Here is a 27,656-nt window from a genome sequence, read left to right as displayed (position 1 = left end):
CTTTTCCTTCATATGCACAGAATTGGAGGCAGTGGGCTCATCAGTCAATCCAGGCCACTAGCACCACATTTCACTATATATCAGGCAATGCAATGCTGTGAGTAAGCGTCCAGTCTCCAGAGCCAGTCTCCTTAGGTCCAAATACTATTAGGTTGATGCAAAAGTAATTGCTGTTTTTGCCAATTTGCTTTTATTTTGCACCAACCTAATATCACTAGCCACGAGACCATTGGAGTTAGTAATCTTCCCTGTGCCATAGTTTCTTCATCTGTAACAGGAGGACAATAATAACTCATCAGTGTGGCTAGTGACAGCACCTCCTTCATGGAATACATGAAAACTCAATTAGCTAATAGATGCTAAACATTTCAGACAATGCCTACACACAGTAATGCTCGATCAATGTTAACCAATGCAAAACAGTGCCAATACTTCTGGTTCAAAGAAGGCATCCTTCCCTGATGTTTTCTTTTTTTATACATTTCTTTGGACATTTCAATGGGCTCTTAGGAAGACAAAAGTTAAAGCTGGAAGAGTCATATTTCCATCTTGTTCCAGAAGTTCTAAAGTAATGTTTTTGAAAAGAAAACATTGTCAAAAATATTTGAAATGAAAATATGTCAAGAAAAAGTAAAATTCAAACTTGTTGGCAGTATCAGCAAGGCCAATCAGGATCCAGCCTGCTTTCTACCTTTTCTCTAACCCTGCCCTCGCTTGCACCTCAGACCGTAGCCCAACCAAACCTCCTGGGTTCATTGTGGCAGCTCACACCACAGGGCCTCTGCTCAGGTGAGGCCTTCCAAGTGGAAAGTCCTTCCTCCCTCCCTTGTTAGCACCCCATGCACCTAACTTGCTTGTCTGTAATTCTGAGGGCTCACTTCAGATATTGCCCCCTCTGCAAAGCCCAGAATCACATCAGCTGACCCCTCCTTGGCATCCACCCTGCACCCAGAGCAAAGTTCTCTATACTGAGGCTTTACTCCACAACTATCATGATTGTTTCAATCAGTGAGGGAGGTTATTAAAAGTATAGATAATGGCTCTGGAAGATTCCAATTCATTAGGCCATGGGTAGAGCCCAGGAATCCATATATTTCTAAAACAACTGGGATGATTTTGAGAATCAGCCGAATTTGAGTTAATAACACACCCCCTCTGATTTGATTGCCCTCTCCTCTGGTAACCTTCCCTCCCAGCTGGTTAACCTGACCTCTCCTCTGGTAACCTGCACTCCCCTCTGGTTAGCACATCCTACTCTCTAACAGGCTGTAAATTCCTTATTTGTCTTATCTGTCTTATGTCTCCAGCACCTTGCACAGTTCCTGGCACTCAAAAATGTGTTCGTAAACACATGAATAACTGAATCACCCTTCCCTCCAGTGGATTAGGTATTTCTGTCGTTATTATTCATTGCTTTTACCCACCACATTTGATTTTCAGAGACTTAATTGAAGAGCTTGTAAGAGAGACAGGAACAATTGTTTCTGGTTTGGCAACATACACTAGTCTTGTTTGCCAAACTTACTGTGAACCTTCTGCCTTCTTGAGAAAGGAGGCCTAGGGGATAAGAGGGGCTATTGTGTAAGAACCTTCTCCTGAGACTTAAATATTTGGCAACTTTAATCCTGGCACGAGAATTGGCACAAGGAATGAGAAAATGGAACACTCAGAAAGTGTGAGCCAACACCTTAAATGGACTTAGTGGCGAGCTAGCCAGAAAGTGGAAGCAGAGGCTGGAGGCTCTAGGATTGAGCCTCATCTCCTCTCCACTCGCTGCCTCCCCTCCAGTTGGTTTACTTTAGGCAAGGCATTAACCACCCTGAACTCTGTGTCCTCCTCCATAAAAGAGGGCTGAAAACAGATTGTCACAGAATCATTTGAAATAGTATACGTGAAAGATCAAGTAGAGTGCAATAAATGTTTCCTTTCTCCTTTCTGTCACATCTCAAGCTGTGGCCTAGAAAATTGTAGAACAGTTGAGAGAAGCCAGCTAGAGCCCTGGGGTTGGACTCTCACAGTAGGGCAGATGTGGGGTATGCAGATTCAGGAAACCAGACAGAGTCTACTAAAGCCCAGTCCCAGGTATGAAAAACAGAGCAATGAAATTTGACCCTCTCAGAATATCCAAGAATCCTCATGGGATTTCTGTAATACATTTTGAGCACATATAAGTTCTTTTTGGGGGGAGGGCCATGCCTCATTCATCTTTGTATTCCTAGTGCCCAATAGAGTGCCTGATATAGGACCAAGAAATATTTGTAAATCGAATAGTGGGTGGACAAAGACATAGCTTGGTACCTTCTCTCCCTAGTTTCCTAGTTCTTTCCTAGTACCATCCTCCAAACAAATCTTTGAATTTCTTTTTTTTTTTCCTTGCCTCCATGCCCAGATGTGGTTAAGCCAACCAGACAGAGCTGTAATTCCTATGCTTCTAAGCTTCAAGGCTTCCAGAGTCTACATAGCTTCCCTCTGCGTGGCAACTTTGAGCTTTCTGTTGTTAAATAAAGTTATAAGTGTTGTAAAGCGCTTTCATTAGGGAGGGTTTTATCTTGGAGAGGCAACAAGTTCTGTTCAATGGAATAGGGAAAAGTTAACATTTAAAACTCCAGCTATTTTCTGAGGTTGGTGGGTCCTGTTATCAGTTGGCTTTGTTCTGCTGAGACCATATAAATGTGGATTTGCAAACTGGAAGAGCTAGAAGATCCTAAATACTAAAGGAAGAATGGCTTCTAGCTTCTGAAGTAATACTAGAGGGAGATAAGAGAGGAAGAGAGAGAGCTGAAAAGATTATATGACTTGCCCAATGAGACCCTCCCGAGGTCTCTAAATTCCCAGTTCTTACTAGACTTACCAGGTTTTATGAAAGTCTATAAAAGAGAGAGCTTTGTAACCATGCTGATGAGAAGGAAAAAAGACATAGTCTATGGTATTTTGAACTAGTCACAATGGGAGCCATCAAAAGAAAGACAATAAGAATTATCACATGTCACAGATAGGGCTTTGGGCTTCATCAAGATTGTTAAACTGGGAGTTTGAGTCAAATTTATTCAGACCATTGGAGGGGCCAGAAAGAGACATCTCAAGTGATACCTGAACCTTCTGAACTTGATATTATTCTAGACACCACAAGGAATGCATAATTAACACACAACCTGGTCCTTTTCCTCAAGGAGCTTACAATCTCATTGTGCAGACAAGATATAAAGCCACTGGGCAGCATGCCTTCAGGATGCATTTTAATTTCAACAGAGAATGATGATGGAGTAGATTAGAGAAAGGCCTCAAGGAGGGCTTCTTAAGGGGTCACCGTGAGTTGAGTCTTCAGAGGGAGATGACAATATTTGGTCTGGCAGAATCCCAGGAACAGCCTTTTCAAGAGCTCCCTGGCAGCACCTCTTGAAACAGATGAACCAGGAACTACCCAAGACAAAAGCAACTCCATCCACTGCTCATTTTAAGCACATGCCTCACATGATCTGCTTGTGTAAACTTTGCAGGCAAATTTGATTTCCTTTTTCCTCATACTGACCTTAAAAATCATTTTTCCAAATGGACATTTACCTGCCTTTGCTTTTTTTTCTAAAAGTAAAACAAAACTTTTCTGCCACTTGCAGCATTCCACCCTCATTTTCATTTGCCCCTTGCCTTTCTGAATTAGCTTGAGTGGGAAGAAGGTGTGCACTTACATCCACCCAGCCTCTGACCCCTAAAAATTTTGTCTACATTCAATGCTAAGGAAAGGAAGCTACTTTGAGAATTTCAGAGTTGTAGCTTCCAAAGGCTAATGGATGAATGTGAGTATTTCCATTCTCATTGTGGCCAGGAAAGATAGAGATAATCATATGGTACCCAGAAAATGACTGCTTCATATGATGAGGCTCTGATTTCCATTTTAATGGAAACATGTTCATTTAAAAGAAAGAAAAGCAGATTTCTGAACTATGTCTCCTCTCTCTGTTAACAACCTGGATGTGCATCTAGAATTAATGAGCTACGTTTTTATTTCTATTTTGCTAAAGAGGCTGACCAGGACTGTTGCATTACCTGATGTCTAATCTTTCCAGTGCTCCCCTCACGCCTCCCCTCACTGTTTTCCCCCTTCTGTATGAGATGTTAGTATTTTGGCTTTGTTTCAAATAAACTTACAAGTCGGGTTTTTATTTCTCCCAACGGAGCCTCTCAAATCCCTTATCTTCAGCTCAACAGGAAGGAGATTACTTTGTTACCAGAATATTGAACATTGATGATTTACGTGTTTATATGTTGGGAAAATAAAGCTCTGACATATTCTATTTCCTATACAACAGTTCCTAATTCTTTATGGAGAGACCTAGTGGCTTAAGGGCATAGAAAGATGCCACTGTCCACTGAGCAGCAAAGAAAGGACAGCTAAGCCCGTGTTCCAACGGAGCTGACCATGTGCATAGCTATACATTCGTGGCTACAGTGGGGAAACCAGCCAGCATAGATTCTCCTTTGCTACTCTCATTTTAGTCAAAAAATTACAGATGCTAAAGTCGGATAGCCTGGACTCAAATCCTGTCTGATCTCTGATCCTAGCCTGAGAGGCCTGTTCAGATTCCTCCTCTGCCCAAATTCCTTGCTAGCAGTGTGACCCTAGGCAATGACTTAATTGCTTTGTGACTCCGTTTTCTTACGGGTAAAATATGGATGCTAATACCTGACCAATGGAGCAGTTCATAAGAAATGATAGCTATGAAGAGTCTACATGATACCTGGACAGCCCCATTTGTTAAATATCCTATATGGAATGCTTAAACAAATGTTAATTTCATTTCCCTTTCTTTTAGAAGCCTTAATTAACACCTTAACTATTTAGTACAGAGCTCAGTAAACTATGGCCGGCAGATCAAATCCATCCATCCTTTATTTATTTAATTTATTTTATAATAAATAAAATAGATCCCCTTGTTGCATGTTCTCATGACCGTTCTTTTTCATAGGACTTACCACAGTTGTAATTGCACATGTATTTGTAGGTTTAGTTAATTACTATCCATCACTCTCATAAAACTGGAGCTTCCTGAGAGGAGGGGTGGTATTTATGATCTCTTCCTCTTTGTCCCAGCTCCTGCCATAGTGCCTGGCTCTGATACGTACTCAGTTAGTATTTGAATGAATGAATGAATGAATGAATGAGTAGATGAGTCTCCAGGCTACCACCCAGCCATGGGTCAAGACTACAGATGTGACCAATAAGGACAGAGCCAGGAGAGGCAGATCCCCCAGTCCTTGACATGATGACCGCCCAGCAGAAGTTTGTTTACCATGGTATGTAATAACATACCACAGTCCAAGGCTTCATCAGAACACAACCACATCAACTGGGTGACACTCCCACCTGTATGGGCCTGTTCAAACATTTCCTCAGTTTTGAGTCAAGAAAATGGAACTTCTTCATGGAAAGAACCAGTTCAGCCCTGTAGTGTATTTCTACAATACTTGAGTAGCCACCACCTTCCTTGGGAAGAAGGCAAGAGTCCAGGCTAGATAGTTTTATTCATGGGTCGAAAGCAAAGTTTCAATGAGTTTATTCAAGCATTAATCTGCCCAAAGTGGAACCATCTCATGGTACACAGCACCTGGCATATAGGAGGTGGTGAAGACAAATAATCGCCAGCAGCAATGCTAAAATCTGTGACTGAGCCACTCCCAGTCCCCTGTCTTCCTGCTGGGCCTCTGCACCATGGAACACTCACGTACCCTTTTCAAAGTGGGGAATTTAAATCAGGCAGAACTGATGAGTGGGGGTTCCATCTCTACTATGTAACTGCTGCATATCCACGAACCCCAGTTTCCTCACCTGTTGTCAAGGGACAATGTGATGGTAAATGTTTATCTTTCCCAGTACACCTCACTACTGGCATTCGAAGTCAGTGCCGTTTTATCCATTGAAGCTATTAAGATGTCTTGGATGTAAAAAGGTCCTGGGTAGCACTGATGAAGCCTACCACTATATGCTTAATACTCTGGAATGTCTTATGCCAAAGATCCCATCATAAAGAAACACAATAAAGGTCTAAGGGTATAGAGAAAGTAGATGACTATGGGAACGACAAAGGCTTTCTAAATATCGCAAGCACTGGAAGATCTTAGATGCCAAAGAGTCTTCCTGGACAGCTAGATTTCTTTTCTTTTTTTTCCTTTTCTTTTCTTTTTTTTTTTTTTTTTTTTTTTTTTTTGAGATAGAGTCTCTCTCTGTCGCCCAGGCTGGAGGGCAGTGGTATGATCTTGGCTCACTGCAAGCTCCGCCTCCCAGGTTCATGCCATTCTCCTGCCTCAGCCTTCTGAGTAGCTGGGACTATAGTCGCCTGCCACCACGCCCAGCTAAGTTTGATTTTGTATTTTTAGTAGAGATGGGGTTTCACTGTGTTAGCCAGGATGGTCTTGATCTCCTGACCTCGTGATCCACCCACCTTGGCCTCCCAAAGTGCTGGGATTACAGGCATGAGCCACCATGCCCTGCCGACAGCTGGATTTCTAAGGAATATTTTCTCTTGGACCTAGAAGATTCAGGGGATTGGAGGGAACACCATGCATGACCACTCTACCTATATGTCTAGGATTCCGTTTATAAAAACTCTATTTCATAAATACTAATTTTAAATATAGAAGTGAAATAAAATAAGCTGTTCTTTCTATTAGAAAATATGGCCTTTTTATTATGTTCTGTAAAGACCTGGAATGTGTTGTTTGAAATCCTAAGGATGTCAGAAACATGCAAATTCTGGGTTTGCCTGAAGTCCAGTGGCCGCAGTCCAGTCTGAGATTCAGTGTCCCCTAAAACACCAGAGGTGTTTGGAGGTTGGTATGCAAGCCAAAACTTGAGCTCACTGCCTTAGTAGGACAGGACCGCAATCTTAGCTCCTTCTAAGGGTGCAGGTGTACAGCCACCATTTATATTGCTTTATTACTTCTTTTTTGGTACAAGAGCAGTTTTCAGAATTTATCTGATTCAAGTTAGGGTCTCATTACTGAGAAAGAGGAGAGAACAAAAGTTGAGGTGGGCCACCAGCTGGCTGTGCTCTAGATAGTGATTAGATAGCCTATCTGAGAATGGTGAATGGACATCTGATATAAAAAGCATCAGAGAATTTGAGGGAGGCACTGCTTTCTGGATGGGGGTGGGTGGATGGTCACTGACCCCACTGGATACTCAGAGGTACATGAAAGCAGGTGAATCAGACTTGAGAGAAAATGCATGCTGATACAGCTGGAAGTCGAACCACTGCTATTCCAGATGTTTCACTAGACTCCTCCATCCCCTTCCTGGGCCCCATCCCATCTCCCATCCCACATCATTCCCAATCGTTTCTTAAGGATGGACCTTAGTGAAGTAAGAGTAACAAAGAGGAAAGTCTGAAGGATGGAGAAGTAATTTTCTGCACATTACTGGAGATCAGAAAATTATTATTATTTTTTTTGAGACTGAGTCTCGCTCTATCGCCCAGGCTGGAGTGCAGTGGCGCAATCTCTGCTCACTGCAAGCTCTGCCTCCCGGGCTCACACCATTCTCCCACCTCAGCCTCCCCAGTAGCTGGGACTACAGGAGCCCGCCACCATGCCCGGCTAATTTTTTGTATTTTTAGTAGAGACGGGGTTTCACCGTGTTAGCCAGGATGGTCTTGATCTCCTGACCTTGTGATCCGCCCGCCTCGGCCTCCCAAAGTGCTGGGATTACAGGTGTGAGAATGTTGACCCCACTCAGTTAAAAAAGGCCATATCAAATCTGTTGAGTCAAACCATCCTGCTTCATGTCAGGCGAGGTACCCGACTCAGTGGCAGGGCCAGGTGAAATTTCAGGAGCCACTGGAATATGAACTATCCAGCTCCTTTTAAGACAATAGCTCCTGAAATGGCCCACAGCCATCTCTGTCAGTTGGCCTAGTCAGCCAGGGAGCCTGCAACCACTCGGAGTAAATAGTCAAAAAGAAAGAAAGAAAATATTGGGAGGCCTCAAAGCCTCAAAGCCTCTGGGTAGCCATGAAACAGAAACAAAGCCACTGAAGCTGTTCAAACAAATGTCTTTAATCTGTGACACCTGTCACCAAGGCACAAAAAGGGCACTGCAATGTCAGAGGCCCTCATGACACAGCAGGAGAGGGAGTTCTTTCATGATCCCCTTGGAGGGCATCTTATAAGTAGAATCCGATTTTAATAAATTCCATCAGCCCTCCAAATTGCTTTTTGTGGGAATAGAGGTTGGTGTTAATCAGTTTGTTGCTAGAAATCACTTTCCTGAGCTTCTAAGTCTGTGTGTGAGATGGAGGTGCAGGCAGGTGCCTCTCTGGAGTGAAGGAACATTCACGGCCCAGGCAGGCCCCAGCACTGCTCCTCCCTTCTGCTTCCACGGGAGCCTGGCAGAGGCAAGGTTGGGGCTGCCTAGGCCGGATGGTGGGCTGGTTGCTGTGTGGACCACGGAGGACTTGCTCTCCTTCTCCTTTACCTAAAAATGTTCAGATGGTCAAACCTAGTGGGGAAGAGCAGGAGAGTCTCGGGGCCTCAAGCAGCATTGGTACCAAACGTAGCTTTAGTTCTCTCCCATCTGCCTCAGCTCTTTCCTCCTATTTTCTGACATGGGCAGTTGACACTTCTGCAGTTTTATTTAAAGTGTTATGCAAAAGCAGCTTCAAGACAACGTTCCCCCATTCCTTCAGCTTGATTTCTTCCCCAGCCCTTCTAATATAGAAATTCTGGAGCCACTCCTGACTTCAAGCACAGCCTGGCCTCAGACTCCACCTTAAGCGTCCATACCGCCTCTCTGGGCCCCACTGTCTTCATGTGTCTAGTGAGGGGACTGAACCAAACAGCCTTCAATCCCCCTCCCCATCCTAACAGCCTACATACTCACTGAGGTCCCATGCACCATGAGTATACAAGGAACACTCATGCTAACCCCAATCCCTGACTCAAGTGGCTTCTAGCCTAGTGAGATACCATTGACCTAACAATTTCTCCTTGAAGCCCAGGCCAAGAGACAATACAAACTGATAATTAGAATACCCTCATCTGATTGAGACCCTGGCCTAAGCCCGGTGTAGGCATCACAGATTTCCTAGGTAGTCTACCAGGCATTCTGCTCTGCCATCATCCACCCCCAGCTGTCTATGATCTTCCTGGAGCTCTGAATGTGGCCTGATACACCATCAGGAGTTGCCTTTCTTCCTATCTTTCCTGTGCCTAAATGTCTGTTTGGTGAGACTCCTAACAATGCCTCACATAACAATTACAATTTCTTAACTTTTGTCTTATTTGATCTTCACAATAATCAGGTGCGATGGAAAAGTTAAAGCGCCTGTTATGACTTTGACCATTTCTGATGAGAGTAAGGGGACTTTGAGAGATGCTGGCTCAGGGATGCTGTAAGATGACGCAGGAATCACAGAGGGGATAGGCTTTGCTGGAGCAGGGGGAAAGCAGCCCAGTTCCACCTTCATTCAGGACCTAGCCTCATTCACAGACCTTACAGAACATCTGCAGAAACTGTTCACCAAGAAGAAAACTAAGACTCAAAGAAGAGGTGATTTGCCAAAAGTGCATACCTGTCAGTGGCAGAAAAACAAAAAACTAGAACTCTGTTCTTTCTGGCTCAGGTGGCTTGGCAGATGAGTTTTTGTTTTTGTTAATACACTGCACTAATAAGCGCGTCTTTAGCATGTCCTCTGCTGTGAGCTGATGAGGATGAAGAAGTGAGGGCCAAGCCCCTTGGACTTCTTACTCATGTCTCCCAAGGAAGCAGCCACAGCATAGGGCAGGAAGGAAGGCTGGAGTGAGGGCTGCACAGAGGGCTCTGGAAACAAAGAGGCTGGGCTGTGCCGTGTGAGATGATGTGCCTGAGTTTCTTTCTACAAGGCCCAAGTTCCGCCAACCCCTGCTCACGCCCATGTGCTTCCTTCTTGCTTGGGGAGGTGCTTTTCTCCACCTGCGCAATCCTGACATTCACAATCTGTGCTGCTTCGTCCTCTGGCAATGACCCACTAGCTCCTGGTGTCCCTAGTGAGCCTCTAACAACCGTTCTCAGAAGTGAGATTTGCAAAAAGATGGTGAAACCGAATACGAAATGGAGAGGGGAGAATATAGGGGAGGTGGGAGAGGGTGAATCAGGCTCCTCCTCCACAGGAAAGCTAGGTCTTAAGGTCCCCCTGCAAGGAAGCAATTCATTCCAGCAAACTCTGCAGGAGGTCCAATATTGCAGCTGCTGGGTGTTAGTGCCCCCTTTACCAGTCTGCAATTTCAGCAATCATCATGCTTAAGTGTCTCTGGGGAATTAGCATGTGGGGACTACAGGGATGAATAATTCTACTCCAATTTACTTTTTCCCATGAAATACTATTTAAGTTATAAATTGAGTATTTCCATCCTTGACAGCAGCTATTAAGCTGACGCCACTGGCTCATTGGCCTTTTGCTGTTTTGAGTGTCTTTGGGCGCCTGGCCCTGGATCCAGCCAGTAGCACGGATAGTTTAAGTGTCTGGTGTCCTGGGTACCCTGGGTAATCCTGGGTACCCTAGATTCAGCTAGGCACTGAATCTCTGGAAAGAGACCACATGGTCTCCGGAAATTACAAAGATAGGAAGGGGAATGTGAACAAGTGTTGGGTGCCTACTACGCACCAGACTTTGTCTATTGCCTTCATGCATATTATCTTGTTCAGCATCACTGCCCAGTAAATACTATAATCTTTATTTCAGAATGATGAAACTGAGATTCTAAGAAATCACTTTAAGAAAGATTAAGTAGCTGAAAAAGCAATAAGTAAAAGCAATGGGGAGAGGGAAAGAGATATGTCCTGTGCTGGGGGCCGCATGGGAAGAGGAAAGTCATAATTCAGGCAGCAGGGATTCCACTGCCAGAGAATCCAAACTAAGGAAGTCCTATATCACCAGTGAGACAGGCCACAGGGTGGTCTGTAAACACAGATCTGGGAAGTGTTTACTTTCTGGAGAGCCAATTTCTCTCTTGCTCTGTGTTTGGCAGCCCTGGTCCCAGCAACTTTCGTATATTCCTTTGAAAGCTAGAATTCTCTCTGAGCACTTCACCAGCAGAGGCCTGCGAGACCTTGTCCTTCCTCGCTCAATCCTCTATCCTCATTTCTTCATCAACATCTGAGAGTCAACATCTCTGCCTGCTTAATAGAAAGAAGAAAGGGATCATTAAGTTAATCAGCTGGTATTTACTAAGGAACTTTCTTGTGCCTGGTCAGGTGCCATGGGGATTCAATGAAATAGAAGATGCAATACTGACTCCTGATATGCATCTAATGAAATGTTGAAACAGATTATAAATAGCCATTTATTTTTGCTTCTCTGGGCCTCTGTATATGCTGTGGCGTTCTCCTAGAAAGTATGTTGCACACAGCTTTCCTAGGTTGTGCATGCCAGCTCAACCTTTCAGGTCAAATTCAAATGTCCCCCTGTCTGCTCATGCTTCTAATGCATTGGAAGTCCTCTGGAGCACACAGCAAATTTCATCTTCATTATCATGTGTGTCCTTCTCCAGAGACAGCCACTCCTTCAGAACATGAATACACTGAGCCCTTCTCTGACATATAGAAAGGGGGTTAAATAAGGCTTATTGAATGAGTGAGTTAAAAAGCAGGACAGGAAAAAGTATGGATGTGTTACCAGAAAGGCATCCCGATCCAGGCCCAAGAGAGGGTTCTTGGATCTCGTGCAAGAAAGAATTCAGGGCAAGTCCATAAAATGAAAGCAAGTTTATTAGGAAAGTAACGGAATAAAGAATGGCTACTCCATAAGCAGAGCAGCCCCCACTGGTTGCTTATTTTTGTGATTATTTCTTAGTTACATGCTAAATAAAGGGTGGATTATTCATGCCTCCCCTTTTTAGACCATGCAGGGTAACTTCCTGATGTTGCCATGGCATTTGTAAACTGTCATGGCACTGGTGGGAGTGTAACAGTGAGGACGACCAGAAGTCACTCTCTTCGCCATCTTGGTTTTGGTGGGGTTTGGCCGGCTTCTTTACTGCAAACTGCTTTATCAGCAAGGTCTTAATGAACTGTATCTTGTGTCTTGTGCCTATCTCTTATCTCACCCTGTGATTTAGAATGCCCAACCATCTGGGAATGTAGCCTGGTAGATTTCAGCCTCATTTTACACAGCTCCTATTCAAGATGGAGTTACTCTGGTTCAGATGTCCCTGACAAATATATATGTTTATATGTTCAGAGAAAAGAAGGTTGCACTCATTGTTGACAGTGTGTGTGAGGATCCTGGATAGTGCCTTGATAAAAAGCAAACCAAAGGCGCCGAAGCCAGACTGCCAAGTTTAAACCCAGCCCCAACACTTGGTGGATGAGTGACTTAACTTCTCTGTGCCTCAATTTCCTCATCTGGAAAATGGACATCATAACATTAGCCTTCCTCAAACAGTTAGTGAAAGATGAAATGAATTAATGCAAAGAAAGTACATAGAATGGAGTGTGCTTGGTATGTTAACTATGTGTTACTCCTAAGGACTGAGGTCAAAGAGAAGCGTTCCCTTTGTATCTTCCTGTATTCTTTAAATTTTTACTTGGAACAATTACACAAAAGAAAAATGAAAAATAAGACGGCAGCAAGGTGTAGACTAGATATCCCGATTGCTGCTCTTGAAATTAAATAAAAAATGCCGAATAAGACACCACACACAAAAAATTTCTTCTTCTTAAATCATTCATTGTCTTGCAAGAAAGTAAAAAATGCTAAAGTCAAAATTTAAATAATGGCAGGAATTCTACATATTGACAGCAGTGAAGCTGGCTTTTGTCTTAAGGGCTTTTGACCTTGACCTTGACTCACAGAGTATGGGGACAAGAAAAAAAGCCTAGGACCTGCCCAAGGTGGGTTGTCTAATAGGCCACCTTCCCTTAAAGTTGGAAACCAAAAAGGTATATCCTCAGTGTAAAAGAGAACTAGAAATGGATGCCTAGCCTGCCAACAGCTGCAGGAAACTTGCCCATCTCCAACCTTGGTGCTGTTGACAGAAAACAAAAAAAAATCTCTTCTGAGAGTTAGTAGCAGAAAAAGTATCCTCACATGGGGATGCAGACCAAATTCATTTAAGCTGGTTGGTCTAAAACAAATCTCACTCTGAAATCCAGTTTACAGTGGTCCCAGTCTGGAAGTATTCCCAGGTTTCTGGCGAAAACAATTGTATATCATCTCTGAAGGAACCCACCTTCAACACAGGCATCAACAAATTCTCAAAGATAAAGTTCCAAAGAAAATAAGCAGGATGCAGTGAGCATAAAACAGATGATGGAAGAGGTCACCATGAGTGAGAACCTGCAAAAGCAAACCCAGAGACTTAAGCTATTAGAGTTAAAAGAGACACTAAATATAAATTATGTTTATTGTGTATAATGAAATAAAAAGAAGCCTGACAATATGAGGAGTGAGTAAAAATTATAACGAATGACTAGACATTTTTTAAAATATGCAACCAAAATTCTAAAAATGAACAATAATCACAGTTGAAATGTAAAACTCAGTGGACGAATCTAATAGCAGATTAGACTTGCTGAAGAGAGTCAGTGAACTGGAAGATCCAAAAAAGTTAGCCAGAATGCAGCACACAGGTACAGGAGGTTAGATTTAAGAGATAAAACTAAGAAGACAAAACTAAGTTGTCTTAGTTGACAGGTTGTTTCATTTTAGGGTTTTGCCAAATTTAATCACTATAATTATGAGAAACGAAATTTTCTCTATTTTATATTTTATTTTGATAGAGAATATTAACAATTTACTAAAAAAACAAGAAATCCATCAAAAGACTCTTTCCTCTAATCAAAATATTCATAAGAGCCAATCAAGAATTTCAAAATTAAATTGTGCACCCCATAGGAGCTTTCAGTTTTTATTTCATGCAGTTTGTCTCTGGCTTTTATAGAAATGAATTTCAATGTCTTTTTGTTTGCCAGATTTGTATTGAGAAATTGCAACTTGCCAAAAGCTTCAGAAGTTAAAAATGTAGGAGTACTCCATTGAAAATATTTTGATTTACAATTTTCAACTAATTTTAAATAAAATATAACCAAAACTTTGAGGACTCATTTACAGAAAGTTTGGTACTGTTACTTAGGTTAATTCATAAAACAGTCAAAGGCTCAAACACTTTTAAAATACTATGTTGTATACTTTTGTATTCATCATACAAAAACACACCCAAAATAAATTAGTTCAGTTACTGTATACCTACAAAACTTTTTATAAATTTCAACTACTGCTTCTATTTCAATTAGTAAGATATCACAGTTTATTTGTACATAGTTGCAAATTATGTGTATCACAACCTATTACAAGTACATTTCTGTTCCACGGGTTTCTTCGTTTAGTAAGTGCATTATTTTTACTATAGTGTATTCGTATTAGTACCAAAACAAATTAATTTATCTTCACTGATGAACTTTGAAATGGACTCATGATAACATTCACAACAATGTCCATTCTTTCACCTTCCAAAAACTTTGAATCTATGCATTGAATTTTTTAAAAAATTGGCTTATTATTGGCCAGGCACGGGGGCTCACGCCTATAATCCCAGCACTTTGGGAGGCCAAGGCGGGCAGATCACGAGGTCAGGAGATCGAGACCGTCCTGGCTAACACAGTGAAACCCGGTCTCTACTAAAAATAGAAAAAATTAACCAAGCATGGTGGCGGGCGCCTGTAGTCCCAGCTACTCGGGAGGCTGAGGCAGGAGAATGACGTGAACCCAGGCGGTGGAGCTTGCAGTGAGCCGAGATAGCACCACTGCACTCCAGCCTGGGTGACAGAGAGAGACTCTGTCTCAAAAAAAAATTGGCTCATTATTGATATTAACTGATTTTCTATTTGAAAACTCTGATGACACTGATAGAAAATTAGAATCGGTTAGCTATTTGCCAAATTCTTCTGATAACTGAGCCAACATATTAATAGCTATTACTCAACCTTTTGTACATGCACAAGAAACATTGGAATTGAAAAAGAGTGAAGTTAATTTAGAAGAACGGTCGTTTAATCTAAGCGAGAAGTCATGCTTCACAGAATGATGAGCAAATGCACCATTTCCCCTGCATAGGTTAAATAATTGTCTTTGAGCATGGTTGTCTTAAAATAACTACTAACTTTTGGTGTAGATGCTGCTGCTGCTTCAGCAGATGTGTGTCTTTTGGTTTTCACAGGTTCAGTGATTAACGCTTTGGCCTGATAAAAGGTAAATGTCTGAAATCCTTTTGTGCAAGTTACACATTCATCATCAACTTTTATGAAAAGCAGAAATCCAGTACTAAACTTTTCACTTGACATGTGCTTCTTTGAAATTATAACGTATTGCTGTCAAAGATTTTTTTAACTAAGAAAGCACTATCAAAAATAAATAAACAGTTGTGGATTTACACTATACAAGAAAAAGCAACATCACTGTAGCAAGGGTGCCCAAATAATCTTCATACTCTCCAGAGAAGGATTACTCAGCATCTTTCCTGTTCATGTTACTTAAACTGTTAGGGGCTTCCTGCTGAGCCTGCCACCCCATCTGGTGGCTGCAGGCACAGGACGCAGCGCAACAGACTGGTACATCAGGTGCCTGGCAGGGGCAGCAGCACTGAATAATGCTGAGCACCTGAGTCTGAGTACGCTTCATTTGATTAGTGATTGTCTTACCTGCTGTACTTCAGTAGGAGACATTTTCAAGGCTGGGATTAGTTAGGGCAAGGCAAGTGTAGCATTTGCCTGGGGTGCAAAATTTAAGGGAACCCCAAAAATTCAGTAATCAAGACAAATAATATTTTAATGCAATACATTAAGATGTCAAACTTAATGCACAAAAATCTATGATTAACAAAAGATCGAAATTTTAAATAAAGACAGGATTTAATTCTTCACTTGCACTGTGAGTGCCTCACTCACCTCACTCCAATCCCAGCCCACAGATTCTGCCTTTGTGGGTGGAATAAAAGAGATCTGTGGGAGAAGAGAGGCTACCCTGAGTGAGGAAGAGGCAGGGAAATATCATTCTCCCTCCTAGCCCTTCCTTTGGCCCCAAGTGCCTCTAAGTTTTCTGCTGCCAAAACTAAAAGTCAAGCCTGTGGTCACCCAGAAAACATGCTTACCACTTGGGGAAAGAGGATGCTAGAGAATCAGGGAAACTCTAAATATACTTGTGAGTGACTGCAGCCGTTTTTACATAGCCTGCCAGGCCTAATGGAATGGATGACTCAGCCCTCCAAAAAATGCATCATTTTCTTAAGATTTCAAAAAATTGTTTATTTGTTTTAATTGACATGTAATAATTGTACATAGTTGTGAGGTGCAGTGTGATATTTTGATACATCTATACAATGTGTAATGGTCATATCAGGGTAATTAGCATATCCATCACCTCAAACATTTAGTATTCTGGGGGGTTGAGAACATTCAAAATCCATTCAACAACAATTTATTTTGTATTTTCAAATAGCTAAAAGAAATGCATCTTTGATGTTGTTCATAAAAACTTCAAAATTGGTCAGAAGAGAGCATTAATTATTTAATAACTTAATATCAAGGCCACACTGCATAAGATGAAAATACAATTCTAAGATTATGGCCAACTACATTTTCCTAACTAGCTTACCAGAGAGGACTACTCAATACTGCAGTGACAGCAGAGGCCAAAAAGCACAGTGTCAACAATTTTAAAGATGCCCTAAATGTGAACTTCCTTCCATTATTGAGTTTTCACTAAAATCATGAAGTTCAATCAGTGCAATTCCCCTTTCCTTTACAGTAATTAAAATCTCAAAGTCATTACAATCCAAACTACTCTCTTTCTTTTTTCTTACTCTGCTGCTGGAGCTAATGTGGTCCTATTATCACCTCCCCAGTCAAATTTCTATAAAGCTGAATCTCCCGTGTGTCACCACACACCTCCTACCTAAGTTTTAGCTCTAAATCACAAACAGGTCAATGTCACCAAGGATCTAGTTTGTCCCAGTAGCATCAGCCTTTTGCCCAGGGGATAGCTATTGCTGTCTGTGTCTGTCTTACACATGTCAGCACAGCCTCAGGGGTGGAGTCCCAAATGCAAGTATGAGATTCCATATAGGAAGAAAACAGTAGTTACAAATGTTGTGAGCTAGCTAGCAAGTAGCTTCTGCCAATCCTTGACAGGAGCCCTCAAGCTGGAAATGAAATGGTACATTACTTTACTCACTTTCCATCGTGTTACAAACTTGCTACCATTTCTCATTTCAGGGAGAAAAAAATTCATGCTCTGTCTTCCTGCTTCACCCCAGCCACTCCCACCCCCAGTCCCACCCCTAAGGGGTAGCATTTTATTGTGAATGACAGGATCCCGGTGATTAGCTGACTGATACTCCTAGTGTTGCTCATTCCCAGTGCTTACTGTCTGGCCCACCTGCTGGCAGAAACACTCAGAATATTATACATAACTTGGACCTTCACTGTCTTTTCCCCTTAGTTCACATCAGACCTTAGTGATACGTATTTTTATGGTAGCCCTGGCTCTGCAAAAATCAAATGGCTTAACCTGGGCTGCTTAGGGGACACCTTCTATCTATGCCCAACTAGGGTGCTTTATCAATCCTGGCTTAGTGTCTAACATTCCAAAATAACATTAAGGAGTTCACTGTGGAAAGAATACTCCAGAATTGTATCTGTCCCTTTGTAAGCTTGTCTTTTAAGACTAGTCTGAATGCCCTAAGTGGAGCTGCCAGCTTGCAACTGCTGAATGAAGATGGAGTTCTTTGGTCAAACATCAGCTGGCACATCCAGGCAAATTTTACCAGTTGTATAAGGCTCTTTGGTAAGTTTCCCAAAAGATAAAAATATATGTGAACACAACCCCTGCCTCAGGAAGCTTACCGTCCAGTGATGGGATAGAACAGGAGCACAGATTGTTCTGCTATAAAATAAAATGAGATGGTTCCATAAGGGAGGATAGCTAATAGGAGTATGGGAGGGTATTCAATAGAGTGTGGTTATGATTATCTCCAAGAGATTTTTGAACGATCGAAAAAGTTTTCCTGAAGGACATGGGTTCTGATCCACATTTAAAGGATAAATAAAATTTCTACAGATAGTAGTGAGATAGGAAGTAGAACCTAGACAAGGCTGGAAGGCTCCCAGCATCTGGAATCACCTCCTCTCATGAGCTCCTACATCAGGTACTTTGTTTCCTAATAGCCCAAGGACTCTATTTCTGAATCTTCTTTGAACAATATGGGTCATTCTTTGATCACACATGAGACAGGACAGCTCAAACAACAGTCAACTGCATCCCCTCCTTCACTTCACCCTAAACTGTCACAGGCCTTCAAATCCATCTGACTTTGCACCCATTTTTTATGGTCCTGTCGATGGCGCCCTTGCTGTCAGCTGGCACCTTTTGAAGTGGGTCCACTGATGATGCTGTGAATCTGCACTGGGCATGGAGATCAAAACCTCATGCTCTTCAGAATTGTGCACAACATAGCAGTGAGGACGCAAAGGACTCTGCTGCTAATATTAATAAACAATAATTAATTAATAATAAAAATGATTTAATGGTGTGTGAACTTTGTGTCATCTCTGCAGGCTGCTAAAGGCCTCTTTGGTTATAGCTTTGTGAGCTTGAGCTTAGCTGAATAGATAAGGATGCTGGTCAAGTGATATGCTTAAATAACATCCCTGAATTTTGATGATAAAAAAATATCCTGGAAGAAAATCTCAACTGATGAAATGTTAGTGACCTCAGGTGAAAAGACTGTGTGCTCCCTGAAATGGAGGGAGGACGGAAGGAGAATGGATGGAGCAATTTGTTCAGAAGAAGAGCCAGAGGGTGATGCCATATAGAAAGACAGAATCCAAATTTACTTCTGTCAACAGTATATAAGTGTTCCCTTTTCTTCACAACCTCGCCAGCATCTGTTATTTTTTGACTTTTCAAAATAGCCATTCTGACTGGTATGAGATGGTGTCTCATTGAGGTTTTGATTTGCATTTCTCTAAGGATCAGTGATACTGAGATTTTTTTCATATGCTTGTGGCCACAGGTATGTCTTCTTTGAAAAAGTGTCTGTTCATGTCCTTTGCCCACTTTTTAATGGGGTTGTTTGTTTTTCTCTTGTAAATTAGTTTAAGTCTCTTACAGATATTAGACCATTGATTGTCAGATGGATAGTTTACAAATATTTCCTCACATTCTGTAGGCTGTCTGTATGCTCTGTTGATAGTTTCTTTTCCTGTGCAGAAGCCCTTAAGTTTAACTCGATCCCATTTGTCAATTTTTGCTTTTGTTGCAATTGCTTTTTGTGTCCTTGTTATGAAATCTTTGCGCCTTCCTTTGTCCAGGAAGGTGTTGCCTAGGTTGTCTTCCAGGACTTTTATAGCTTTGGGTTTCACATTCAAGTATTTATTCCTTAAAGAGCTAAAATCAGAACTACCATTTGACCCAGCAATCCCATTACTGGATATATACCCAGAGGAATATAAATCATTTTATTATGAGGATACATGCATGCATATGTTCATTGCAGTACTATTCACAATAGCAAAGAAGACCCGAGCCTAAATGCCCATCAATGACAGATTGGATTTTTAAACGTGGTACATATACACCATGGAATACTATATATATAATTCTTTCATAAAAAAGAATGAAATCATGTATTTTACGGGAACATGAATGGAGTTAGAGGCTATTATCCTTAGCTACTAACGCAGGAACAGAAAATCAAATACCACGTTCCCACTTAGAAGTGGGAACTAAATGATGAGAACTGATGAACACAAAGAAGGAAACAACAGACACTGGGGTCTACTTCAGGGTGGAGAGTGGGAGGAGGGAGAGAAGCAGAAAAAATAACTATTGGGTACTAGGCTTAATATGGGTCATGAAATAATCTGTGCAACAAACCCCTGTAACATGAGTTTATCTATAGAACAAATCTGGCCCATGTACCCCTGAACCTAAAATCAAAGCTATAAAAAACTAAGAAAGACTGAATCCTGCACAGTTCCCAACGTATAGTCAACACAAAAGTTAGCCAACAAGTAGGTATTGAGGCTTTATTTAAGGGCTTAATATCAAGAGATAAAAAATTCTGAAGAGCCAATTCCAGTGAGGTCACTCCTTCAGGATGATCCTGGGTGTCTATAACAGAAAACACTTTGAGCAATAATTATTCTCACATAACAGTCTTACATGTGTTGAGACCAGGAGGAATAAAGGCATAACATGTATGTTTTTCTCCTTTTACATTTATTTTCACTCAACAAGCATTCATGGAGCCACTGCTATGTGCCAAGATATCATTTATGCAACCAAACTTTCATTGAGTATTTACTACATCCTCAGCACCTGGGCAGGCCAAGGACCTGTGGAGGGTGAAAAGAGAAAAGAAGGATATGCAAGTAGAAAAATAAAGGCCCGGCGCGGTGTCTCATGCCTGTAATCCCAGCACTTTGGGAGGCCGAGGAGAGCGAATCTCTTAAGTTAGGAGTTCAAGACCAGCCTGGCAAACATGGTGGAACCCCTTCTCCACTAAAAATGCAAAAAAATTAGCTAGGCATGGTGGCAGGCGCCTGTAATCCCAGCTACTTGGGACACTGAGGCATGAGAATCTCTGGAACCCGGGAGGCAGAGGCTGCAGTGAGCTGAGATCACACCACTGCACTCCAATCTGGGCAACAGAGCGAGACTCCACAAAACAAAAAAAAAGAAAGAATATAAAAAAAAAGAAAAGAAAATAGAAAATAAATTGAAGCGTGGTCAGCACAAGGTTTAGAGATCTTCACAGCAGTAAAGGCAGGCACCAAACACAGCCACAAGGACATGATGACTGGGCCAAGTTGTGAAAATAAACAGGAGCAGCCAGGAAGGGATCGAGGAGGAAAAACATCCCAGATTGACCACTGTGCTCACATAAGAACCATGGTCTTATCTGATTCTGGGTCATGACTGGCCGTAGACCACCTTACTGACTGCTTGTGGGACACAGGAGTTATCTACCCAATGAGTTCCCATCTGCCAAAGGTAAAGAGTGTTTCTGAATATCATACCATCTTCTCCTATGGTTCTAATTCCTCCTGCTCTTCACTCCCTGTAAACTAGACCAGGGGACAGCAAGCTATGGGCCAGGGACCGAATGCAGCCTACCTCCTGTTTTTGTAAATAAAATGTTATTATCATACAGTCATGCCCAATAGTTTCTTTGCTGTCTGTGGCTGTTTTCACACTACAAAGATAGAGTTTGATAATTACAACTGAAACTATATGGACCACAAAACTCAAAATATGTAATATCTGTCTTTCCAAGAAAAAAATTGCCAACCCTTGAGCTAGACTATAGCAGCCATACTCTCAGCTATTACTACCCTGGTTATCTAAACTCAGGAAGATATGGTCCCTTAAAGGAAACCTGTAACACCCCAGGAGTGAGTGGGAGAAGCGAGGGCAGAAACTGGAATTGGATGAGAAAGACAGTGGAAGAAGGGCCCCACTGGACAAATCTCATAGTAGAGGAAAGACATTCTCTCTGCTGAGTGATTTGGGACTGGTACAGGAGGAAGTTATGAAGATACTGCCACTTGTCAGAGGATTGAAATTCTTTCTCACAATAAGATTGTTTCACTCTGCCTACAAGAAAAAAAAATGTGCAACAGAGATTTCTTTTTATAAAGCATCATCATGCAAGAGGAAGGCTACATCTCAGGTTTTTCAGCTGGGAGGACACATACAATTCAAATCAGTGCTGATGGCCCTCAGTGGGACTGGAACCACCTGAAGTACAGAACATAATCCATATCCCACACGCCTCCAGATCCCTGTCTCTGGCAGCCTGATGATTAATGCTTACACCAGAAAGACGTTTCGTTGACTGCCTTAGAGTCCCGTGAGCACGGTGCAGTCAATAAATATTTATTGAATGTATTTTCCTTGGGCTTGCAGCACTTGCTCAGTAATAATATCTTATAACCAAATAAGCAAGAATTGCTCAGGCTGGTTCCAGATAAATATATAAATGTATGTTAATGGATCCAAGCTCGAAGTGGGGAGAAGGAAAGAAAATATTCATCCGTCTGTGTACAGGTTATCCAAATGGTACTAGCTTTTGGGTAAATAAGAAAAAACATGTTAAACAAGCCCCAGAAATGAGGATTGCAAGAAAGGGATAGAAGAAAGGAGGAAAGAGAGGAAAGGGGGGAAGGAAGGAGGGAGGGAGACTAATAAATACCTCTGTTTTGAACAAATGAACATATATACATTTTTTAAAGCCAATCTTTTTTTTTCTCTCTGGCTTTATGTGGGCAATACTTTCATCTGTCACTAAAATGGCTCCTACACTAAAGAACGGTAGAGAGTTAACTGAAATGGGTTCCCAAATTGCAATTTTTGCAATAAGGATAAAATATGGCTTTCTGCCACCCATTTGGAGTTACAGTGCCAATGCGCTGGTGCAATCCCCCATAAGCCCAGTCACATTAGATTCTGAATGGTGTATCGCCAATTCGAGCATGGGGAGTGGTGTTAGGATTTGTTTATTTAAGACTGAGCATTTATCCTGAATGAGAAACAAATTAAAATCTTGCATTTGAGGTAATATTAAAAGAGGGCAATGTCATTACCACATTCTCCCCTGAGCATCCTCCTCAAGTTCCTGTGAAGCCTGAGAATGCACAACTGCCAGTGAGGGTAGGAACTATGCAGTGCTGGAGGCGAGATAAGGCATCTTCACGGCTGCATTTCCAGCTTTGTAGGGGGAAAACAATTTGCGTTTGGGAAATAATCCAACAAGCAATCCTGTGGTTTTAACACAAACACTCAAAGAGGTTCTGGCCATGACCATCTGGGTCCAGCCCTTCACTGAATTGGAAAGACAGGAACAATAATGGTTGAACAGGCCCACATGTCTTAGCTCTGATTCTGAGTTTCCCCTACCCACCACACCCCATGATTGAAGAGGATACAGGGCTCCACCACTGTCAGGCATCAAGGAAGACACAGGTCTCGGGGAGAAATCAACACTTCTCAGGGTCCTTTTCAGGGGACTACCCCAGAGATGGAAGGTCATCTAGTCTATGGTGTCCTGGACCTGCCTTCGCAGTAGTCGTGGCCATTTTGGGGTAACCTAAAGAAAACAGACAATGCTTGATTTGTAACATATTGAGAGTTGTTTTTGCGCTTTTGATGACCTTCAGACAGCATTTGAGTGATAGGCTTTATAGTATCAACAGAACCAGGGAAACTTGCCCAGAGACTTATAGATTACTACACACCCCCAACATCATATCTTTTCTAAGTCCGTTCCTAGAATTCCACCCTCTCCTGACTTTAAGACCACCTACCCACTTTCTAAAAGAGGCACAAGGAAGAGTTTCTAGGAATTTCCTTCCTGGGAGTCATCCTGACTTCTGATATAAAGGTTGGCATGAAGTGTCCTCCTAGTAGACAGACTCTATACACTAAATACCTTCAGTGGCCCTTACGGACCAAGAGGGAAATCCCAGGTCCCTAGCACCAAAATGCAGAGAAAAGTTTCTAAAGTTTACAGTGATAAGAAGATGCTCAAGGAAGCCTTCATGCAAACAGAGCCTAATCCTAACATGGAGAAAGAAGAAAGCTCCAAACACCAAATACTTCCTCCCGTTGGGGCAGGATGCTCAGCAGGCTCACCCCAAATCCAGCACACCCCTCGAAGCCCCTCCAGTAGATCACCTGCCATTCCAGGGCTTGAGTGTCTCCGCAGCTCCCCTAAGACTCTAAGGTATTGATCCAAATACCACTTGAGGTCACTTATCCTACTGCTGTGTTTTGAGCTGCTTATTGATGCACCTTTTCTCCCTGGAGAAATTACAAGCTTATAGCCCAGAAGGAAACGCTGTGCTCTATGTGTGGCAGGTGTCCAGTGGGAATTTATTGAGCGCATACTGAATAAAATTGCTTTACTTGTAACCCTGGCCCTAATTCTGGTCTAGAGATCCTAGGAGTCCAAAGAATACAGTAAAAGAATTATGTGGAATGATGTGGAGCCAGCTGACAGCACTGCTGCTCTTTGCAGATTTTTGAAGTCTCCGTTGACCATTCTGTCCCATGGACGTCAGAAACACCTGACTGTCAGAGAATCAATGTGTGATTCTGAGGTTTTGTCAGATAATATTTAAACGCCAAAGGCCCTATAAGCTATCATTCGTTCTCTTTTAAAAAATGCTTATTTTAAGGTGTAGAGCTATAAACTTTGCAAGAAAAATATGCATAGAGAGATGTCTTTTAAAATGAAAGAGGCAGAATTGATGTGCTTATCACTGATATGAAAGGCTGATATGAAATACTTATCCTTCAAATCTCTACAACATCTCAGGGGCTGTGCACAAACTCAAACATGTGGACACATTCATTCAGATGACACTGTTTAGTGCCAGAGCCCAGGAATGAGGAGATGGAGGAATGGCTGCGACATGAAGTCATCATTTGCTGTGCTCCCCTCTTCCTGCAATGAAGTGTCATCTGCACTGGTCCTTTGTGCACTCTAGTCTGTCTGTCTCAACAGGTGGAGACCGTCTTTCTCTTCATGAAGTATGTATAGTTAGCCATACACGGACTCCTAGATGCTCAAAGAATTGGTGAAGATTTCTCCAGGAGCTGTTGTTTTTTGCTGACTCTAGGCCAATGCTTTGTCACAGAGACATGTTTACTTCCCCTGAAATTGTATAGACTGAGGTAGGACTGCTAATCTTTTATAATATCACGTAAGGACTGAAAAAAACTACTATTCTGATCACCGTTATCCCTTAATCTAGAAAGAATGAAAGTCAGTCTTTACATTGAATAAATTTACAACATTGTTCTTATTTTTCTAATTTCACTTACCTGTACTTGGCTGTCCTGTCCCCAGCACGAGCATTTCAATGATGAAAATGTCTCTCCTTGAATGTTGCTAGATGGGTTCTGAAATACTGAAAAATCTAGCTGGCTTTTCTTATGCATGTTGGCATTGTATGGCATATCATAAAGCTTAAGGATAGAATATGGAAAAGGAATTGGAAAATAATTGTACAAATCATCAGGAATCAAAGGGTTTCCATGAATTTTCTTATTGGCAGGAAAAATATGGAATCTCTGATGCAGATTTTGGTGACCAAATCAGAACTTTGTTCTTTCTTCTCTGTTCCAGGTACATGGCCATCATCCATCCCCTCCAGCCCCGGCTGTCAGCCACAGCCACCAAAGTGGTCATCTGTGTCATCTGGGTCCTGGCTCTCCTGCTGGCCTTCCCCCAGGGCTACTACTCAACCACAGAGACCATGCCCAGCAGAGTCGTGTGCATGATCGAATGGCCAGAGCATCCGAACAAGATTTATGAGAAAGTGTGAGTAGAGATGACTCCCCATGCCAAAGAAATGATGGTGCAGGGTGCCTTCCTGGCCCCTTCTTGTTCTTTCTTTCTTTCCATATTCTTTTGTTGGTACAGATTTAATGTGTATCTGCAAGCATTTCTCACATATAGCCTCATATCAGGTTGATGTGTCCACAGTTATCAGGGGACTACAGTATCCCAAATACTATTCTGAGCATTGAAAGATAATTTTTGAAGTGTAAGATCTAGATCCTGTTATAGCAGAGCCATATCCCTCGGGCCTTTTACCAGAGCCATTACCCTGCCGGCATCTGCCTTTCTTTGCATAGGAACTTTTTCCTAAGCTACAGAATGCCGCTCTTCTCTCCTGCACAGGATGCGGGAAGATGGGGAATTACCTCCCACTCCCAGCACCTCTCAACAATGACTGAGGGGCTGCTCTGTCTATGGAGTAGCCATTCTTTTATACCTTTACCTTCTTTATAAACTTGCTTTCACTTTGCACTGCAAAAAAAAAAAAGAACAATGCCTGAGGGGAGCTGGCGTCTGAACACCCATCTCTCACCCCTCAGGGGAGTGTGTCTCTGTGGTTTGTGTTTTACATCATGTCCGAGCTTTCCTTGTGGGATTAATCTCCACGGGGAGCTGCCTGGGTAATGTACTCTTTATTGGCCACTGCGTCTTCCCTATACCACTGCTCCCTTTTCTTACTGGTGTTTCTTCTCCTGAATAAGGTACTTGCACTTGAAAATCTTGAGATAAAGATTCCCCTTTGCGGAAAACCAAAACAATACACCTACACCCAGGATTTTACAGCTGGAGAAATAGAATATATGCAGGTGAAACACATGGGAAGGCCAGGCCAGGCATTGAGACCTTATGAGTTACAGGTCCCTTACAGGGCAGACATACTTATCTTCTAGAGGCCTGCCTGATCACATTTAGGGTTTTTCGAAGTATCCCAGCAATTTTCTCCAAGACGTCTTATCCTTGAAGCAACATTGAAATGGCATATTCTTTGTTTTGTTCTGCTCAAGTGAGCCACAATGTGACATTTATATTACAGTTAGTTTTATGGACTCAGAGCACATGGATAATGTGGACCTTTTTGAAAGTCCTCTATAATTCTCCAATCTCAGGTTTTTTATGTGAATCATAAAAGAACACTGGTGTTAGAATCAAAAGATCTGAATTTTAATTACAAGATTGCCAGTTACTGGCCATATGACCCTGGGCAAGGGTCACAGCCTCTCCTCGTTATTAAAATGAGAGATAATAGAGCTCTGTTTCCTATAAACAATTCTTGTGAAGATCAAACGAAATAATGTATTCTCACCTTGTAAGCTATTGAATGCCATACAAAAGGTATGAACCAAATTCATCAGATAGCAGTATAATTATGAGACCTTTAAACTTAAGTTAAAATGAGACACCATACCTGTCATTTCCCCCAAGCTTTGAGGGCTGAAAGCCTGTTGCACACAGTTACCCTGCTGCATGTGTTCCATGAGCATGGAAATGCAGCCTGCCAGAAAGCAATACGTAAAGCTCAGACATCACCTTCCAGACACAGACAGTGGGATTTAATCGATCAAGCAATGGAGGGATTAATGCTCAGCCTAGGAAATATCGAAAATTATTCTTTCAAATGAAACTACAAGCCTGAGCAAGGTCCCAGGGGGAGAAAGAACACAGCTTTACAAGCCATACAGAACCTGTGAACACGTTCAAGCCAGAAGGTTTCCTCAAAAGGGAAAAAAAAAAATCTCTTAATTAAAGCTCGTTATATAAACTGTTTCAGAAATATCTCCCATTGTTTCCATGGGCTGTAGCTCAGCTCTTAGTTTTCATGGTCTTTTCAAAATCTGATCACTTTCTACAACTTTTGTTTCAAAATACTCATTGTTCTTTGATCTTACAACAAATTCAAAGTTTAACTTGGAAATAAAGATTAATTTTCTCACAGATCTCTGGGGTCCTTTCCAAAAAAAAATAATATTTTGGGGGAGTCTTAATTTTGAACATTTTGGTGTTTAATGCTTATGAATGACTAGAAAATCTCTTTGAGACTCAATATGACGTGTTGGATTGTCTTATTTCCTTGCTTTGAGAATTTAGGGTAGCTGCTACTGGATGTACAGTTATGTTTGCCATTGTTGTTTATTTCATCATTTTAACCTAAAAAATAAGCTTGGCTTAAGAGCATCTAATGTTATCTATTCATGAAGTGTAACATGTTTATTGATACAATAGTAAATCAAAATAGTATATTTGTCATTCACTTAATGACAGTGATGGAAACATAAGTGCATAGC

General features: G+C 41.8%; 2 protein-coding genes across 3 annotated transcripts in view; one reads left to right on the top strand and one right to left on the bottom strand.

Moving 5' to 3' along the window:
- The window catches only part of TACR1 (tachykinin receptor 1), a 168,046-nt gene that overhangs the window by 68,385 nt on the left and 72,005 nt on the right, over window positions 1-27,656 (top strand). For both annotated transcript variants that reach the window (XM_055241864.2, XM_063616595.1), the window contains one exon: window positions 25,159-25,353. In XM_055241864.2, coding sequence (XP_055097839.1) covers window positions 25,159-25,353 — 195 coding nt within the window. The remainder of the gene's footprint in view (window positions 1-25,158; window positions 25,354-27,656) is intronic.
- The window catches only part of POLE4 (DNA polymerase epsilon 4, accessory subunit), a 162,304-nt gene continuing 157,682 nt past the window's right edge, over window positions 23,035-27,656 (bottom strand). The window contains exons 5-6 of the mRNA XM_063616597.1: window positions 24,855-24,998; window positions 23,035-23,115 (exon numbers count right to left, since the gene is read on the bottom strand). Of these exons, the coding sequence (XP_063472667.1) occupies window positions 23,059-23,115; window positions 24,855-24,998 (201 nt within the window). The 3' untranslated portion in view covers window positions 23,035-23,058. The remainder of the gene's footprint in view (window positions 23,116-24,854; window positions 24,999-27,656) is intronic.

Source organism: Symphalangus syndactylus, chromosome 14 (genome assembly GCF_028878055.3).
Source record: "Symphalangus syndactylus isolate Jambi chromosome 14, NHGRI_mSymSyn1-v2.1_pri, whole genome shotgun sequence".
NCBI lineage: Eukaryota > Metazoa > Chordata > Mammalia > Primates > Hylobatidae > Symphalangus > Symphalangus syndactylus.
Note: the sequence above shows the minus strand (reverse complement) of the source record. Positions and strands in the feature narration are given on the sequence as shown.